The sequence below is a fragment of the Somniosus microcephalus genome, chromosome 14 (genome assembly GCF_052327205.1).
Source record: "Somniosus microcephalus isolate GS21.2 chromosome 14, FLI_Smic_1.0, whole genome shotgun sequence".
Classification (NCBI taxonomy): domain Eukaryota; kingdom Metazoa; phylum Chordata; class Chondrichthyes; order Squaliformes; family Somniosidae; genus Somniosus; species Somniosus microcephalus.
In genome coordinates, this window is record NC_141000.1 from 105845664 (window position 1) to 105865949 (window position 20286).

Sequence of the window (20286 nt, forward strand, 5' to 3'; positions counted from 1 at the left end):
ACAGTACCAGTGGTTCCCCAACATCTTGCCAAAGCAACCATTCTTAGCATATGAGCGGAGGCAGTAAACAGGCTACTTGACTGTGGAGGGAAGCTGCAATCTAAGCTAATTGTCATCTTGGAATTACACCCAACAGCAGGAGCAGTTGAACAACAGAATAGGAGCTCTGGCTTATTGTCCTCTTTCTTCCCAGAAAAATTCAGGTCAAATGAATGCCCTCACAGCATTCCTGGTTAAAGTCAGAAAACTCTGCACAGACCAGGCATTGAACCTGGGATCTTAGAGTGTCCAGCTCGTTACCACATCATGTAATGCATTCACCCAAAGAAGCAGCCTTCTTCCTAATCGTTTATTTTAACAAGGTAATGATGGGGACATAGAAACATAGAAGATAGGAGCAGGAGTAGGCCATTCGGCCCCTCGAGCCTGCTCCGCCATTCAATGCGATCATGGCAGATCATCCAAATTCAGTACCCTGTCCCTGCTTTCTCCCCATATCCCTTAAGCCTTAAGAAATATATCCAACTCCTTCTTGAATATATTTAATGAATTGGCCTCTATGGCCTTCTGTGGTAGAGAATTCCACAGGTTCACCACTCTCGGTGAAGAAATTCCTCCTCATCTCTGTCCTAAATGGCTTACCCCTTATCCTTAGACTGTGACCCCTGGTTCTGGACTCCCCGACCATTGGGAACATTGGGACAGTTTTAAGGTCACAACAGACACTGGACAGTTTACTGAAAAATATAGTTCCTTGACGAGCATCAGAAACTGATGGCAAAGCTACTCCAAATATATCTCTATTTATTGCAGTCAACCAAAAGTAACAGTGAAATGCTGCATGGACTTGCCCTGTGGACTGCAATCGCATTTTCTGGCTTGCAGCTTCTTGCATCACTAGGTATCTGCATACACTGTGGGAGAAATTGAGGCAGTGTGTGTGTGGCTGGCAATTTATGCAAATTACAGTCACTAAAACAAAATTTCACAAGAATAGGAAAGTCTTGTGTTTAAGTCAAGGAAGATAGTTAGGGCTTAATGTGTGAGGTGCCAAGGTTGAAGCAATGATTAAGTGGGTTTGGGGTTTTAAAAGCCTGTAGAGTAGGCTGTACAATTCCTTTCTTTAATTTGAAATGCAACTGGAAGCCCAAATACAGATAGAGGTGTGTCTGCATAAAAATGATTAAAGGATACTCTTTCCAAAATGTACACCAAACCAGTCATAACTCTTGAGCTAACTTCTTGAAACCTTCCTGGTGCTGAAATTCTACAGTATAAAAACCACAGAAAGCTTCAGTAGTCCTAGGCATGAACTTAAATTTGCATTGAAACGTTCTACTATTCAGATGTTCTCAAAGACTGAATATTGGGGATGCACTGCATCTTAATGTGGCATTCACTGGTGACAGAAGCATTACTACTGCTCTCCTACTAGAGGTTTTTTTTGGGTGTGGAAAGGGGAGGGGAAAAAAAGTATAATTTAATTAATTAAAAAAACAATCAGCCCAACATTCATGCTACCCTGACAAAGCTGCCATGTTAGGCGTTTGGGGAGGGGGGGTGGGGGGGCTGAGCAGACATACTCACTATCTCATGGGAGTGTGTAGCTCCCCAACACATCGGCCAGGTTGACTAGGAACGAATCCACTAATTTAACTAACTGAGTACAGTGTCTTCCAATAACTAAGTTGCATATACAGTCTCCACCACTTACACCTTGCCCGCTTATGCTGGACAGCAGCCTATAAATCGGGAAAATAATAACCATAATCAGACGTCAAATACAAATGCACCGCTTAAACCATATGCCGCACACCAACTATTTTGGGTAGTTCAAGCAGGAATAGCAGCCCCACTGTCTCCAGCCTCCCAGGACCTCGAAATCCTGTGAACGAACCCTTCTTGCTAGCTTCGATTTCCTCGTCGTTGAGGACCCAGGCCCCGATGCTGGATTCAGGACTCCAGCCCCGGCCCTGGCTGCCCCCCCCACCGGTAGTGCATAGTCTGCTAATAAAAAACATCTAGGCGCCCACATAATAATGGCCAATTAAGCTAGTACCATAGCATAGGGCTGCCAATGCAACAGTGTATGGTAATCTAAGCATGAAAACAAAATGAAAAGCTAGTGAATCTATTAGAATAAGGAAGCTGGATAGAGTAGTGTAAATGCTGGGAGCCAACACATCTCCAGAATCTAACCTAAACACCTCTATAAAGTGTTTCTGTGTACCAAGTGGGTGATTTAGAGGCCATTTGTAAGGATATGGGAAAAGATCACCTGCCTACTGTCACCTTTTGTAAATATTGCCAGGTAACTGGGGGCCTTAGAGGCCAAAGCTATTACTCATCAGAGGGAGAGAAAGAAAATGGCTGAAGAATGTGCAGTAGTGAGAGAGAGAAACATAGAAGATAGGAGCAGGAGTAGGCCATTCGGCCCCTCGAGCCTGCTCCGCCATTCAATGAGATCATGGCTGATCATCCAAATTCAGTACCCTGTCCCTGCTTTCTCCCCATATCCCTTGATCCCTTTAGCCTCAAGAAATATATCCTCCAACTTCTTGAATATATTTAATGAATTGGCCTCAACTGCCCTGTGTGGCAGAGAATTCCACAGGTTCACCACTCTCTGGGTGAAGAAATTCCTCCTCATCTCAGTCCTAAACGGCTTACCCCTTATCCTTAGACTGTGACCCCTGGTTCTGGACTCTCCCGCCTTCGGGAACATCCTTCCTGCATCTAGTCTGTCTAGTCCCGTTAGAATTTTATAAGTTTCAATAAGATCCCCTCTCATTCTTCTAAACTCTAGCGAATAAAAGCCTAATTGACCCAATCTCTCCTCATAAGTCATTCCTGCCATCCCAGGTATCAGCCTGGTGAATCTTTGCTGCACACTCTCCATGGCAAGAACATCCTTCCTCAGATAAGGTGACCAAAACTGCACACAATACTCAAGGTGTGGTCACACCAAGGCCCTGTACAACTGCAGCAAGACATCCTTGCTCCTGTACTCGAATCCTCTTGCTATGAAGGCCAACATACCATTTGCCTTCTTAACCGCCTGCTGCACCTGCATGCTTACCTTCAGCGACTGGTGCACAAGGACACCCAGGTCTCGTTGCACTTCCCCTTTTCCCAATCTATTGCCGTTCAGATAATAATCTGTCTTCCTGTTTTTGCCACCGAAGTGGATAAACTCGCATTTAACCACATTATACTGCATTTGCCATGCATCTGCCCAATCACCCAACCTGTTCAAATCATACTGGAGTTTCTCTGCATCCTCCTCACAGCACACATGCCCACCCAGCTTTGTGTCGTCTGCAAACTTGGATATATTACATCTAGTTCCCTTGTCTAGATCATATATAATATATATATATATATATATATATTTTGTGAATAGCTGGGGTCGTAGCACTGATCCCTGCGGTACCCCACTAGTCACTGCCTGCCACTCGGACAAAGACCCGTTTATTCCAACTCTTTGCTTCCTGTCTGCCAACCAGTTCTCTATCCAAGACAGTACCTTACCCCAATCCCGTGTGCTTTAACTTTGCACGCTAATCTCTTATACAGGACCTTATCGAAAGCCTTCTGAAAGTCCAAATACACCACATCCACTGGTTCTCCTTTATCTATTCTACCAGTTACATCCTCAATAAATTCCAGTAGATTCGTCAAGCATGATTTACCTTGTGTAAATCCATGTTGACTTTGTCCGATCCTGTCACTGTTTTCCAAGTGCTCTGCTATTACATCTTTTATAATGGACTCTAGCATTTTCCCCACTACCGGTCTATAATTTCCCGTTTTCTCTCTACCACCCTTTTTAAATAGTGGGGTTACATTAGCTATCCTCCAATCCATGGGAACTGTTAGAGTCTATAGAATTTTGGAAGATGACCAGCAATGCATCTACTATTTCTAGGGCCACTTCCTTAAGTACCCTAGGATGTAGATTATCAGGCCCTGGGGATTTATCGGCCTTCAATCCCATCAATTTCCCTAACACCATTTCCCTACAAAATACTGATTTCATTCAAATCCTCCCTCTCATTAGACCCCATGTTCCCCGACATCTCTGGGAGATTATTTGTGTCCTCCTTTGTGAAGACAGAACCAAAGTATGTATTTAATTGATCTGCCATTTCTTTGTTCCCCATTATAAATTCCCCCGATTCTGACTGCAAGGGACCTACGCTTGACTTCACCAATCTTTTTCTCTTCACATATCTATAGAAGCTTTTACAGTCATTTTTTATGTTCCCTGCAAGCTTACTCTCATTCTATTTCCCCCCTCTTAATTAATCCCTTTGTTGAATCCTAAACTGCTCCCAATCCTCCGGTTTGCTGCTTTTTCTGGCCAATTTATATGTCCTCTCCTTGCATCTTATGCCTATCCCTAATTTCCCTTGTTGGCCACGGTTGAGTCACCTTTTTTGTTTTATTTTTATGCCAGAGATGAACAAATTCTGTAGTTCATCCATGCGATCTTTAAATGTTTGCCGTTGCCTATCCACCGTCAACCCTTTAAGTAACGTTCCCCAATCCATCCTAGCCAACTCGTGCCTCATACCATCGTAGTTTCCTTTATTTAAATTCAGGACCCTAGTCTCTGAGTCAACTACTTCACTCTCCATTTTAATGAAGAATTCTATCATATTATGATCGCTCCTCCCCAAGGGGCCTCGCACAACAAGATAGCTAATTAATCCTTTCTCATTACATAATACCCAGTCTAAGATGGCCTGATCTCTAGTTGGTTCCTCAACATATTGGTCCAGGAAACCATCCCGTATTTACTCTAGGAATTCCTCCTCCACAGTATTGTTACTAATTTGGTTAGCCCAATCTATATGTAGATTAAAAAGTCACCCATAACTGTTGTGCCCTTATTGCACGTGTCTCTAATTTCCCATTTAATGCCATCCTCAAGCTCAGCATTACTGTTTGGGGGTCTGTATACAACTCCCACTAACGTTTTCTGCCCCATGGTATTTCTCAGCTCTGCCTATACAGATTCCACCTCATCAGAGCTAATATCCTTCCTTACTATTGTTGTTAATCTCCTCTAACCAGCAATGCTACCCCACCTCCTTATCCTTTTTTCCCCTCCTTCCTGAATATTGAATACCCCTGGATGTTGAATTCCCAGTCTTGGTCACCCTGGAGCCATGTCTCCATAATCCCAATATCATATCCGTTTACATCTATTTGCACAGCTAATTCATCCACCTTATTACGAATGCTCCTCACATTAAGACACAAAGCCTTCAGGCTTGTTTTAACACCCTTAGTCCTTCTAGAATTATTATATACTGTGGCCCTGTTTGATTTACACCCTTGATTTCTCTGCCTTCCACTTTTGTTTTTCTCCTTCCGGTCTTTTGTTTCTATCCTTGCTTCCCTTTCCTCAGTCTCCCTGCACAGGTTCCCAACCCCCTGCTATTTTAGTTTAAACCCTCCCCAACAGCACTAGCAAACACTCCCCCTAGCAAATCGGTCCTAGTCCCACCTCCCCCAGAACCGGTTCCAATGTCCCAGGAATTTGAATCCCTCCCCTTTGCACCATTCCTCTAGCCACGTATTCATCGGAAATATCCTTCTATTTCTACTGACCAGCATGTGGCACTGGTAGCAATCCTGAGATTACTACTTTTGAGGTCCTATTTTTTAATTTACCTCCTAACTCCCTATATTCAGCTTTTTGGACCTCATCCCATTTTTTACCTATATCGTTGGTACTGAGATAAAACAGCTAGAAATGCCAACCAGCAAACCTCACTCTATGGTGACCATTGATAAAAAAAATTGCTTGTATAATTAATGAGACAAACTTACAGACATTTGTTGTTATGGGGGGTTTTGCAGCATCAGTTGGGGTACTTTTACTTGTTCCAGGGCTCAGAAGTTTCACATAATTGGCAGGAAACCATCCTATTTGTCGCTTTTTCCCTCGAGCCTGCAACAACAAAAAAATGAATTCAGCAGTACCAAAAACCTCAATAAAATACTGGCATAAATGTAAACCAAACAGATGAAAAAATAAACAAACAATCAGCAGGCTATTAACCTGAGCTGGATTTGAACCTAGAAGTTAAAAAAGCAATGTCCGACTCCACCCAGTACCTAAAGACCTTCTAAGTTAGTTGTTTTTCTGTAAGTAGGAATCCAATGTATTCCACGGACACATCTACTTAACTAGATGTCTAGATTCTCCTTTTTAATGGTACCTACGCATTTTTCACGAGAAAGCCAACACACATGCATATGTCACCCTCCATAGGTGAGAGCTTCACTCCTAGCCCTGGTGGAAACTTTAACTCAAGCTCCTATTACAACAGCACAGTAAGAACATGCTCTGTACAGCATTAAGGGGGAAAGAACCTTTAACGCATCTGTCAATTCATTTAAATTGTTGTCCAAGTTACATACAACAACTTGTATTTAGAAACAATCGTAGTAAAACGTCCAAAGGCGCTGCAGAGGAGTATTTTAAGACAAAAAATGTGACACCGATCCACATAAGGATAAATTAGGGCAGGTGACCAAAAGCTTGGTCAAAGAGGTAGGTTCTAAGGAGCGTCTTGAAAAGGAGGATACTGCAATAACAGAAACTGTATTCAATTGGTCAAGAGATCCAAACCACAAGCATCTCAATTCAAGTAACACCAGATTCATGGTTAGCAATAGTTGCAATAAATATTACAGTAGTTCTCCCCCAATACGTGACCTTAAATCATTTAAGCCTGTGAAGCAAATTTAACAGCAGAATGAATACAGCTACCTACCTGAAGCTCTCCTTCCCACCATCCGCCAGCATTTCTCTTGCGAATGAGAATGAGCTGGCCAGGTGCTAGTGTAAGTTGTTCAGCACCTGTTGCCGTATAAGGAGCTATTACTTGAGCAATTTCTGTAAGAGGCAGATGACATCGAGACATTAATTACTGGGGGCGCATCAGATCAATTCTGGGGGGGGCGACATTTCCAGAGAGAGTTCTTCCCTCAAGGAAAGTGTTCAAGAGAAGGGAGAATCATTCATCTTTTCTGGCCGGAAATGAAATACATTTTATGCAATGAGTTTTTACAAGTCAACAGAGAGAAGTCACACCTCCATAGTTGAGGACTTCAGTCCTAGTTTTTGGAGACTTCAATTCATGCTGCTTTTATACTGCTGCCCCATCAGGTTGGTGCTGTTAACTCCCAATATGTAGGTCTCATGCAGCCAGTGGAAACAAAGTAAACTTGCCAGATTCACCGAGGCCAGCAGCTGGGAAGACACCCAGCAAAAAAGGGTCTTTCCAGGGTTTGACCTTAGCATATCCAACATACTTTGGTGTTGCTGCCAGCTGCTCGAGACCAGCTCATCAGGAATTAGCAGCACCAACAATGCATTACAATAAAATAGTGTCAGCTGTGGCTCAGTGGGTAGCACTCTCGCCTCCAAGGCAGAAGGTTGTGGGTTCAAGTACCACTCCAGAGACTTGAGCACAAAAATCTAGGCTGACACTCCAGTGCAGTACTGCACCATCAGAGGTGCCGTCTTTCCGATGAAACGTTAAACCGAGGCCCCGTCTGCTCTCTCAGGTGGACGTAAAAGGTCCCATGGCACTATTTGGAAGAAGAGCGGGAGAGTTAACCCTAGCCAACATTGCAGTTTGTGGGAGCTTGCTGTGCGCAAATTGGCTGCTGCGTTTCCTACATTATAAAGTGACTACACTTCAAAAGTACTTCATTGCCAGTAAAGCGCTTTGGGATGTCCTGAGGCCGTGAAAGGCGCTTTATAAATGCAAGTCTCTCTTTTCTTAAAAAAAAAGCTCAAGTTAAAGCATACTCAAGCACATTCCTTACAGACTATCCTTTTCTCTTCCCACCACCCACCCCAAGTCTCCAGAGGGAAAATTGTGCTCCTAATCCCTAAAAGCCATCAAGCAAAACTTGAGAAAAAATTAGGAGAGAAAAAAGTGGCAGAGAGGAAGTATAAAATTTAAGTATTTTTTCCTCACAATAACTAGGTCCGTCAATCAACAGGGAGAGTGCATGCCACGATAGCAAAGAGATGAGATCGGTCATCGGGCTGGGTATCTGTATATCTGGTCAGAGGATTCAGTCATATAGACAAACAGCACAAGTACAATGGCATCGAGAGTTAAGCCCATGGGACAACAGGTAGGCAGGGATTCACATGACAGTGCAAAAGAAAACTCATCAGGTCCAAGTGCCAAACACTTTGGGAACATAGGAATTGCTAGATGAAAAAAACAAGGTCCATCTAGTTGGCCTTCTACCATCTGGTAGTCTCATATCACAACAACAATGGCGTTGTTGACTGATGATAATCAAACTCTATCAATTCGTCTGCAACAGACCCAGACATGAGGCAAAGAATTCTGCAGTGGTGGAGAGCTTTGGGAACCATAGGCCCAAAGTCACTTGTCCCTCCCAAGCATGCTACACTTACCATATGTCAGGTCCCAAATTACTCTCATACTATATCCCAAAATATTTTCTGAAAGGATCTAGTTTTGCATTGGAATGAATCAATACCAGCCACTTCCACCATCTCTCTAGGATGCCTGCTCCCAGATTTACTGTTCACTCACTGTAATAATGTTTGCACAGATTAGTTTTGAATTTACCTCCCTGCCCCCTTCAAGCCCATGCTGTGTCCTCTGGTTCTACTGCTCCGCACAAGGTGAAACAGCTTGCTATGGTCTACATTACCTAGTTCCTTCAGAATCCTAAAAATAGCAATCATTTCTTTCCCTTAAGGTTGCACAGCTGTTCTGCAACTATGCAGGTAGTAATGTGAATAGTGTCACAACTCACCTCTGCAGCACCCTCTAATTCCCTTTCCAGATCAAATAAGTTACCCATCTCCTCCTTGGTAAAGACTGGGGCAAAAAAAATGAATTTAGCACTTTGCAGCCTGTTATCAGTTGTCACGTTACCTCACCCGATCCCATTGTCAGTGGCCCCACTTTATCCCTAGTTTTTCTTTTTCTCAATAACTAAAAAATATTATCCTTCACTTCATTATATTCAATTCAAATTTTTGTTTTGCCATTTAATGTCATTTTTACACTCCAGGCATACCTTTTGGTATTGAATCTGTCTCAGTTCTGTGCCATTTTCCTTCATGTCTTTAAAAGCATTTTCTTTCATTACGAGTTGCTCGGTACTCCCGTTCAACCAGGCAAAAATGTATTTAAGCTTGGTACCTTTGCTTTGCATGGGTACACATTGGTCCATTGCATTCAAAAGCACGTCCTCCACTCTCCTAGCCATAATTAAACCTTCTCGACCCACTGACAAGACTGTTCACCCAGAAAGTTGGTCCTCTTAAGTTTGGCAACTTTATTTGGGTTTTAGTAACTGCTCCAATTTTTGTAATGTGAAATGTAATGACATTATGATCATGGGTTCTTAAAGCCTCACCTACCTTTGCATTGCAGATTTGATTGAATAATCAAATTCAGGATGTTTTCTCCCAAAACAGCTCTCATGAAACAGGGTCTAGAAATTTAGGGTTGCTTGCTAGACTTCAGAAATGAGATGGAGTAGAAATGCCAGTGGTTGGAGTAAAGGGAGAAGAAGAAGAAAGTACTGACCTCCCAAGTAACAGTTAAAGCTCGTACAAATAGTACATTAAAAAAATGAATCACCCAAGCAGATAGCAGGTCATGAGGGTCATGTAGTGGAAGCCTGGAATGGCTTCTGAGCCATAAAGTTGTGGATCCAAGCCTCACTGTAGGGTTTCAGCACATAATCTAGGCCGACACTTCAGCGCAGTGCTGCATTGTTGGAGATGCCGTCTTTCAAGTGAGACATTAAACAGAGGTCTGCCTATTCAGGTGGACGCAAAATATACCATGGTACTATTTGAAGAGCAGCAGAGGCGATCTCCTGACAGACATTAATCCCTCAACACCACTAAAAAGAGACTATCTGGACAGCTCTCTCATTGCTGCTTGTGGGACCTTGCTCATAGAGTCATAGAGTTTTACAGCACAGAAAGAGGCCCTTCGGCCCATCGTGTCCGCACCGCCCATCCATCCCTGTCCAGTCTAATCCCATTTTCCAGCATTTGGTCCATAGCCTTGTATGCAATGGCATTTCAAGTGCTCATCCAAATGCTTCTTGAATGTTGAGGGTTCCTGCCTCTACCACCCTTTCAGGCAGTGAGTTCCACATTCCAACCACCCTCTGGGTGAAAAAGTTCCTCCTCAAATCCCCTCTAAATCTCCTGCCCCTTACCCTGAATCTATGCCCCCTTGTTATTGACCCCCCTACTAAGGGGAAAAGTTCCTCTTTATCTACCCTATCTATGCCCCTCATCATTTTGTACACCTCAATCAGGTCCCCCCTCAGCCTTCTTTGCTCCAAGGAAAACAACCCCAGCCTGTCCAGCCTCTCTTCATAGCTGAGGCGCTCCATCCCAGGTAATATCCTGGTGAATCTTCTCTGCACCCTCTCCAAAGCAATCACATCCTTCCTATAGTGAGGCGACCAGAACTGCACACAGTACTCCAGCTGTGGCCTCACCAGCGTTTTGTACAGCTCCATCATAACCTCCCTGCTCTTATATTCCATGCCTCGGCTAATGAAGGCAAGTATCCCATATGCCTTTTTAACCACCTTATCTACCTGTTCCGCTGCCTTCAGGGATCTATGTACATGTACACCAAGGTCCCTCTGACCCTCTGTACTTCCTCGGGTCCTACCACTCATTGTGTATTCCTTACCTTATTTGTCCGTCCAAAATGCATCACCTCGCACTTTTCAGGGTTAAATTCCATTTGCCACTTTTCCGCCCATCTGACCAACCCGTTTATATCGTCCTGTAGCCTGAGGCTTTCCTCCTCGCAATTTACCACCCCACCAATTTTCGTGTCATCTGCGAACTTACTGATCATACCTTTTACATTCTCATCCAAGTCATTTATGTAGATCACAAACAACAAGGGACCCAGCACCGATCCCCGAGGTACCCCACTGGACACAGGCTTCCAGTCACAAAAGCAACCTTCGACCATCACCCTCTGCCTCCTGCCACTCAGCCAGTTTAGGATCCAACGCGCCAAGGCACCCTGGATCCCATGGGCTCTTACCTTCTTGACCAGTCTCCTGTGCGGGACTTTGTCAAAAGCTTTACTGAAGTCCATGTAAACCACATCCACAGCATTTCCCTCATCCACCCCCCCTAGTCACCCCCTCGAAAAATTCAATCAGATTTGTCAGACATGATTTACCCTTGACAAAGCCATGCTGACTATCCCCGATTAATCCTTGCCTCTCCAAGTGGAGACTAATTTTGTCCCTCAGAATTTTTTCCAATAATTTCCCTACCACAGATGTTAGGCTCACTGGCCTGTAATTCCCTGGTTTATCCCCACTACCCTTCTTGAATAACGGTACTAAGTTAGCTGTTCTCCAGTCCTCTGGTACATCCCCTGTGGCCAGAGAGGTTCTGAAAATTTGTGTCAGAGCCCCTGCAATCTCCTCCTTTGCCTCCCACAGCAGCCTGGGATACATCTCGTCCGGGCCTGGGGATTTATCCACTTTTTGGCCTGCTAAAACCGCTAGCACCTCCTCCCTCTCGATGCTAATATGTTCAAGTATGTCACAGTCCCCTTGCCCGATTTCTATGTCTGCATCGTCTTTCTCCATAGTGAACACAGATGCAAAAAATTCATTTAAAACCCCGCCTACATCATCTGGCTCTACACACAGATTGCCACTTTGGTCCCTAATGGGCCCTACCCTTTTCCTGGTTATCCTCTTGCCCTTAATATACTTATAAAACATCTTAGGATTTTCCTTTATTTTGCTCGCCAGTGTTATTTCATGGCCCCTCCTCGCCCTCCTAATTTCTTTTTTTAAGTATGCCCCTGCACTTTTTATACTCCTCTAGGGCTTCTTCCGTCTTTAGTCTTTTGTAACTGCCAAAAGCCCCCCTTTTATTTCCAATTCATTTTTGTATATCCCTTGTCATCCAAGGTTCCCTTTGCTTGTTGGTCCCACCCTTGACCTTTACAGGAATATGTTGGCGTTGTACACTCTCTCTTTCCCTTCTGAAAGTCTCCCACTGTTTTGATGTGGATTTTCCTATAAGTAGCTGCTCCCAGTCCACTTTGGCCAGATCCTGCCTTATCATATTAAAATCGGCCCTCCCCCAATTTAGAACCCTTATTTCCGGGCCGTCTTTGTCTTTTTCCATGACCACCTTAAATCTCACCGAATTATGGTCACTGTCGCCAAAATGCTCTCCTACTGACACTTCCACCACTTGCCCGGCTACATTCCCCAGAATTAGGTCCAGTACCGCCCCCTCTCTTGTAGGACTTTCTACATGTTGGCTCAAAAAGCTCTCCTGGATGCACTAAGAATTCTGCACCCTCTAAGCCTTTCACACTCTGACTATCCCAATTTATATTGGGGAAGTTGAAATCCCCCACTATTATTACCCTATTATTTTCGCACTTTTCTGAGATTTGCCTACATATCTGTTCCTCTATCTCCCCCTGACTGTTTGGGGGCCTATAGTACACTCCCAGCAAAGTGCTTGCCCCCTTTTTGTTTTTAAGTTCTACCCATATGGCCTCATTAGAGGAACCCACTAATATATCATCCCTCCTTACAGCAGTAATTGACTCCTTAATTAATATTGCAACACCCCCTCCCCTTTTACACCCCCCTCTGTCTTGCCTGAAGATTCTATACCCCGGAATATTGAGCTGCCAGTCCTGACCCTCCCTCAACCATGTCTCCGTGATAGCAACAATATCGTACTCCCATGTGTTCAACAACAACTTCAGTTCATCCACCTTATTTGCAAGACTCCTTGCATTAAAATAAATGCCTTCCAGCCCTGCCATATTCTCTTTTGCCTTCACATATTTGCTCTGCCTTCCCAGCGGACTTGTTTTTCCCTCTGTATTTGGCTGTAAATCACCCCCTACTATAGCTCCACTCTGTGTGCAAATTGGCTGCCATGTTTACCTACATCAGTTGGTAGGATTCCTATCACAGTCATAAGATTGAGAGTTGAAACTCTACTCTAGAACTTCAACACAATTTAGTCCGATACTTGTGCAATACTGAGAGTACGCTATATTGTCAGAAGTGACATTTTCCAGTAAGCTGGAATGAACAGGCAGACAGGGCCTTGGTTTATGACACTACTTAAAGAGGAGCTCGTATCTCTCGCCAAGATTTCTCCCGCAAAAAACAACAAATCCAAGATTAACTGGTCCGTAATCTCATTTGCGGTTTGTGTAATCTCACTGTGCAAATTGACAGTTTTGTTAGCCTACACAACAGTGACTACACTTCAGAAGTAAATCATTGGCTGCAAAGCACGGTGATGTCCTGGGGACATGAAAGGCGCTATAGAAATGCCAGCTCTTTCTTTGATGTTCTGGTCATCAAACTCGAGATGCTTTCTCCAGAGAAAATTCTTGGAAAGTTTAAAAAATTGAATAGATATACAAACAGGCAGATCAAAAACTTACCAGGCTTCCTTCCAAGGCTTCCACTCTTCCCCATTTGTCCAGGTCCCTGTATTAAAGGCACAGTTTTTAAATGATCACAAGTGGCTGATTAAATACACAGGTCCTCCAAACTATTAGAAGCATTTATTAATTTTACTCCACTAGCAAAGATGACAGCAAAACTCACAATAATGAAGTGAGACATACCAGTTTACTTCATAAGTGGAATAAAATGGTTAGGAAATACTACATTGTCCACTTTATCTCAAAATATTTAATTTGAATTCAGATTGCACATTTTTCTATTGGATTCTGACTATTGATGACTGAGGTAATGATGCTTATTCAAATAAGTGTATGTGAGATAACATGAATGAGAACCAAAAAATTAAACAGTTCCCAATATATATTGGAACATATTCTAGGCAATTGTAATACAAGGTAGCAAGGCAGGAAAGTTCAAATGTTACCAAAGCCCTGACAAGTGAGTTATTTGAAATATAGTCCAGGAAGTCAATTCTTTCTAATATGAAACTTGGGTAGAGAGTAAAATTCCTCCAGTCAATAATCCAGTTTTGAACTCATGTTAAAATTAAACAAAAGGAATTTCATCCCTTTAGTGATTTAACATTTTCTGTTACCAAAAAGTTTTCAGGCATGGAAAATATGTTCCTGTGTGGACACCATGTGATTTGATGAGCAATGATATTGCACCACATGATTTAACAAGTAGGAACATCAGGATTTATTTAACTGAATGCTACAAGAGAATATAATAGTTGCACTACAAATGTGTGTCAGTTTATCCAGAACAAAGAAATACTAAAACTTTGAGAACACTGCAATGAATACGGGGAGGTTTTTTTTGGGCGGGGGGGGGGAAGAAAGAGACTGGGGAGAGAAGACAGCATAGATAATTCACCTCCGAGTCCTTCGGTCTGACATAGTTGGATGGAAAGACGCCCACTTTTTCTCCAACAAAGCCTGTCCACCAATCGCCATCTTTCTTTGTCACAAGAATCACATCTCCTTGCTGGTAAGTTAAATCTCCTGGTTCATTACTTTCATACGTGTACATGGCAACAAATTCTGTAAAGGAAGATGGCAAGCAGTTTGAATAATTTCAGAAAAATACAAGCACAGCACATTTGTTTGTATTGAAAGGGTAATAAATGCTTGAAAATAATTTGCTAAGCTTTGTAGGGGAGGCAAAAGCAAAGATGTTCAAAATGCAGCTTGTTGCTATAATGGGTGAGTTGAAGTAACATAGGCCAAATCTTCTTGTCATTGACATTTTCTCTGTCATGTGTAGGAATGGCTGCCCCAATTACCAGTAATTCTCAAAAGTTAAAAGCTGTTGTAATGGATGTAAACCTTTTAGAAGAACTGTGCAACTGAGGCACTTAACATTTTCTAGGATGTAAACCTCTCTTTCCACCGACTGCAACCTGCAAAATTGAGCTGAATCTAGCTTGTGACTGACATTCAGAGCTGAGAAGTGTTAAATCCATCACTACATCTAATTGGTGTAATTCTCACACTATATATTCACGACTAACAGAACTGAATTCATCATGCTTAGTTAAAAAAGGTATTTAATTTGAATCTAATTGTTCTAACTTACTACAGTACAAAGCGATACAATTAAAATGTAATTGCTAGCGTCCTAATTAGATCAAGATAAAATAGCATTTAGCTGCACTTACACCAATTCTCACGCATGTATATAAATTTCCTGCCATTAAAACTGTTGCCCATAATCAGAGCAAAACTAGGCTTATCTAGCAAGAACCAAGGCAGCTCTTCCTAATTCAGGTTTTTTTGGCACTGCAAAATGAAACGCTTCTCTACTTGTCACCCAATTTCAGTATCCAGTACTCCCAGGTCAAGTACATCATAGCCAGATGCAGAATAAGGCTCTCTTGTATTACCCCGAGAATGTACATTAGCTCCAGCTTTAAAATGGCAATCTGTATTGCACCAGTGTCACCTGGGGGTGGGGGAATCATTAGCCTCTGAATAAAGATTGCTAATTAGTGCCAAATTGTGTCAATTTCATCCTGTGCCTATGTCCACTAGAAAGGGCTCAATTTATCAAACCTCATTTCAATCAGAACACTTTATAGCCAGTGCGACAGAGACTTCCATCACATCAGACAAACCCAGGTGCAATGAAAAGCAAAGTACAGCAGCTGTCCCACAGTTCCAAATCCCTTCAAGAGTCTGTTTTTAAGCTATTTGCACTCCCACCAAAACAGAGCAGTTTGTCTACACGAACCACTGATCTCTGCTCCTCAACCTTGGCTTCAGATTGCGAGAATAAGCAAAGGCCAATGAATACAGACGCTATTGCTGCCCAAAATTCACATGCACTGTGAAAGCTCAACTATCTTCATACTGGATAGTGCTGGGAAGATATTTTGATTTTAAATATAATTTTTTTTAAATATAAAAGTTATGCTTCCTTGGCTCTTGCCTACAAGTAAATTCACTATGGGGCATTCTAGCTTTTAAAAACAAAGATGATTGATTGATTAATGCCTGTAGTCATTCAGGGTAATAAACAGCATGCCATATTAGAACTTAACACAAGAATAATGACTACACACTTGTAAATGTTAGTGAAATGCAGCTGGAATGAGAATCATCATGCATGTATATAAATTTCCTGCCATTAAAACTGTTGCCCATAATCATAGCAAAACTAGGATTATCTAGCAAGAACCAAGGCAGCTCTTCCAAATTCAGGTTAGTTAATTTAAATTGCAGACCATTTGTGTGTTCATTTTCACTCCAGATTTAACATCTAAAACAGATTACTTCACAGTTATAGCAAAGAACAGCACTTAAAAAAAAAAAAAATGATTGAACAATGCTATAAGCAGGATTCAACATATATGTACTGCAGATAGATAATTATTAGTGCAATGTGCATGGATTATAAACAATACTGGACAAAGAGCACTATTTAGCAAATGACCATCATGTGCATTCCAATAAAACACCCTAACTAGACTATTCTCCAAGACACCGGAAGCTTCCAAACATCTTCACTTTGTAAAAGAGACAAGCACGTCCCTAATATTAGTGTTGAAGGGAGTGGTCAGCTGCTGGCGCTTGGCTAATGGTTCTATGGTTTTAATTTCAGACCCTGAATATGGCCAGTTTTACCGTTGCATTCTATGCAGTGCTAAGTGAAGGAAAGTAATACCACCTTAATTCATCAGGAGAGCTCGCCAGCTCAATTCTACAGTTACATTTTTCTAAGGCTTGTTTCCTGAATTTTCTTACCCATTTTTCAGCTTATTTTCCTCAACCTATCTTTTGAAGATGTGAAACTGAACATCACTACAAATTCTACTGTGACAACCTGGAACACCAAGTACTGAGCAGCTTACCAAGACTGCATTAAGCACTATTTTGTCACCAGGGACAATAAACCGTAGCAAACTTTTTCCCCAGGCTTTAAACTCAATGCATCACAAATTCCCCACATCACTGAAAATATGCACACACTCAGACATCCTATGGAAGTGGAGAAAATCAGTTTGGCAAAGAAGTTTTTTTTATACATAAAGCATTTCAGGATTTCTGCATGCAAGCACCTAGTACAGTATTAGTCACTTAGATTTAGCATAGTCTTCACTGTCCCCCACCACCAAAAGAAATACAAACCTTTAATAATAGGCTACAACTTTACATTTGGGGAGTGGTTGGGGGTGGGGGGGGGGGGGGGGGGGAGACTCCCAGTTTAAACATTTCCCCTTGAAATGGCAAAAAATATTTTGGATGCACTCACTGCCAATTTGTTTTCCTCTGTTCAAAGAACTCTGCTTTAATTTGAACACCCACAGTTTCAAGCGCTTACATTGTACTTTCAGGATTCATCTAACTACTTAAATCTCAGTTACATGAAAAACATTTAAAATGTTGATTCTGTAATAAGCAAAGCTGAAGTGAAGTTCTTGTAGGAGCTTCAGGTTTTTTACATGCTCCATGACCGGTGAAGCTAAGGGCCAAAGTTTCCTGGGTCATACTGATGCAGAAATTATGCCCGTTTCTGCATCGACCATGCCGAAAGGAACTGCAGAGCTCATCTGCTTACACCCAATGTAAAAACCGCCAGAAAACGCACGCAAACGCACCACCACCGACAGGGGCTATCTTCTGTCATGGTGCCTCGCTCTCAGAGCCTCTTAGCTCTGCTGCTCCTCTCCCACTATTATGCAGTATGCTCATTGGGAAGGCTTACTCCTCATGAACACATGGGAGATGGGGGGGGAGGGAAGTCTCTCGAAGATTCAGTGTATTGAGACTGACAACACTTTGATCAAGTGCAGGTCTCAGTACAACATTTTTTGTAAAACTACGTTTTAAATCAGTAAGAATTTTTTTTTTTTTTTTTTTTTTTTTTTTTTTTTTTAAATCACACAGAAAATCATCATCAAACGCCAGAAATCTCAATTACACCAAAATCAGGTGACTTTGGGCCTTGCTGCACCTACATTTTTGGATGTAAATCTATGCCAGCGCAGTATTCACAGCCATCCAGCAAATGCGCGCAAGCTTGCCTTTTGCATGGGGGCAGAGCTACGTAAATGAGCGGACATAACTCAGAAGTGGCGCAAACAATCGACAAAATTTTAGTATAAATCCAGCGTAAATCAGTTACACACGAATTTCCTTGGGGCTAAAAACTGCTCAACTCTGCTCTTACACCACAGATACGCCAAACCCTGCCGTGGAAATTGTGGGCCGAAATGATGCAATCTACACGATCAATTTTTCAATCAATGTTGCTAGGTTTTAAAAACATGACGATGGGTTCTGTGTGTTGCAGCAATTTAAAATTACCATGGTTAGTTTCTTTAGCAGCACAAAGTTCTAAAATTAAAAAGGGCAAGTTTAAGGCAAATACATGATGGATCATTTGCTACTATATTTCAAAGTTAATTCTTAATCAATTCTATGAACTAGTAGTTTTATCTGCTGACAAATGAGATCAGTTTGTTTTATATTTTAGTTCTCAATCTAATTTTTGTATTTGCCAAGTTTGTTTCTTTTATTTTATGAGCATCCCAATAATAGCTGACTATTAGTTTTAACAAGAGCACGAAACAAACCACACAGCAAGACAAATACAAGGCAATATATATTAGGATTGAACTGGTACCACAGCAATAAAACACACACACTCTGATGGCTGCAATGTTGCTTATACATATTGCATTAAAACACAGGCATTGCGGTCAGTGTTTTTTTTTTAAGCAGAAAACTCTAGTTACCTTCTCCACCAGAAGCAGCAAAGAGCGTCTCTGAAGGGCAAGGAACCCTCAAGTTGGAATCTGAATGAATGAGGACCATTATGGTTTGATATTAAAAGGACATACATAAAATATATTACGCACAAGTTTTCCTACATTTATATTGCTACCAACAGAGATGAGCTATATCTTCTAAATGAAATGCTTGTTTCCTGCCGTAAACTAGTCAGCACTTCAGGTTTTGCTTTCCTTCAAGTGCTGAATGGATCTGCTATTCTACAGATCAAGTGCTCAACTGTACTATCCTTTCGTTTGGAAGTGGGGGGGAATGGCGGAGGGGGTCAAAAAAAATGAAAAAGAACAAATCTCATTTCATAAAAACACATGGCAACATCTTCCAGAATAACTCTGCGGGTTTACACTCAGCAGCTGAGACATGTGGACCAACAAAGTACTAGGTTCAATCCCTGGTCTGGGACATGCACGACAACTGGCTTCAGCACTGCCAATTTAGGAAGTAGAAAATCAGTCAGAGATCATGTTCCTGATCACGATCCAGCAACCCCACCTGTGTGAACATCAGGTACAGGATCAGCTTGGCAACGATGCCCTCTGTGGTCCAATAGCTTGCCAACTCTCACCACCAAGGCTCATAATCAATTATGGCTGCTCGGTAAGAAAGCAATTCTGGTGGAGGTGTACCCCAGCAAGGAGACAACGTCTTCAGGAAAGATGGGGAGAAACTTGGCAAATAAAAAAACAAATTGCACAAAACAAAAATTGGCAACAGAAATGTGAAAAACACAAATCATTAATTTGAGTACAAAGAAAATTGTCAATGCTGGAAATACCAGACCCTGAAGGTTCATGCACAAAACATTAACTTGTAGGGCTAGCTATGCATTTCCAGCAATTTCTGTTTTTATTGCCAGTGTAAATCAGTTGAAAGGATCAGGATAAAATTGAAGACTAAAACTTCAATTGATCAGATTTCAGTTAGTGCTTAGTGATACTAAAATCAAAAGCTGCCCAATTCCAGTCTCTCTTCATAAACTATTTCTTTACTGACTCCCACAGAACCATTTAATTTAAATATACAAGTGAAGTTAGAATTCTATATGAGAAAATAAAAATAAGACAGTTTCAAAACAATCATCATCAGGACATCCTTTTGAAAAAGATTAAGATTGAGTGTTATTTTTCTGTAATTTTTATTTTTAAAACAGTGAGCACTAGGAGACTAAATGGTACTGTGGGTGATCACATGCTCCATTCACCTCTTGGATAACGATTTCACTCCTGCCCAGACTGGATGGAAAAACCTCCTCTCCGATTGGGTGCTGGATTTAGGGGCCCAACATGGTGACTTTGGGCACTTCTGAGCATAGTTTCTTTAAAATTAACAATTGCATGCAAGGAAGGCCACAGGATAGCTGGTGTGTAATGAGGGGAAATTTTCCTTACTGGAGGAAATGGGGAGGGAGATAAAGAATAGGGTAGCCTGACCAGTAAAGCAGTGGGATGGTCCA

At 42.0% G+C, this 20286-nt stretch overlaps 1 protein-coding gene across 1 annotated transcript in view; it reads right to left on the reverse strand.

Moving 5' to 3' along the window:
* itsn1 (intersectin 1 (SH3 domain protein)) overlaps positions 1–20286 on the reverse strand; it is a 217055-nt gene that overhangs the window by 45588 nt on the left and 151181 nt on the right. Inside the window, exons 28-33 of the mRNA XM_086006078.1 lie at positions 18779–18838; positions 14416–14582; positions 13515–13560; positions 6792–6913; positions 5873–5962; positions 272–278 (exon numbers count right to left, since the gene is read on the reverse strand). Of these exons, the coding sequence (XP_085862204.1) occupies positions 272–278; positions 5873–5962; positions 6792–6913; positions 13515–13560; positions 14416–14582; positions 18779–18838 (492 nt within the window). The remainder of the gene's footprint in view (positions 1–271; positions 279–5872; positions 5963–6791; positions 6914–13514; positions 13561–14415; positions 14583–18778; positions 18839–20286) is intronic.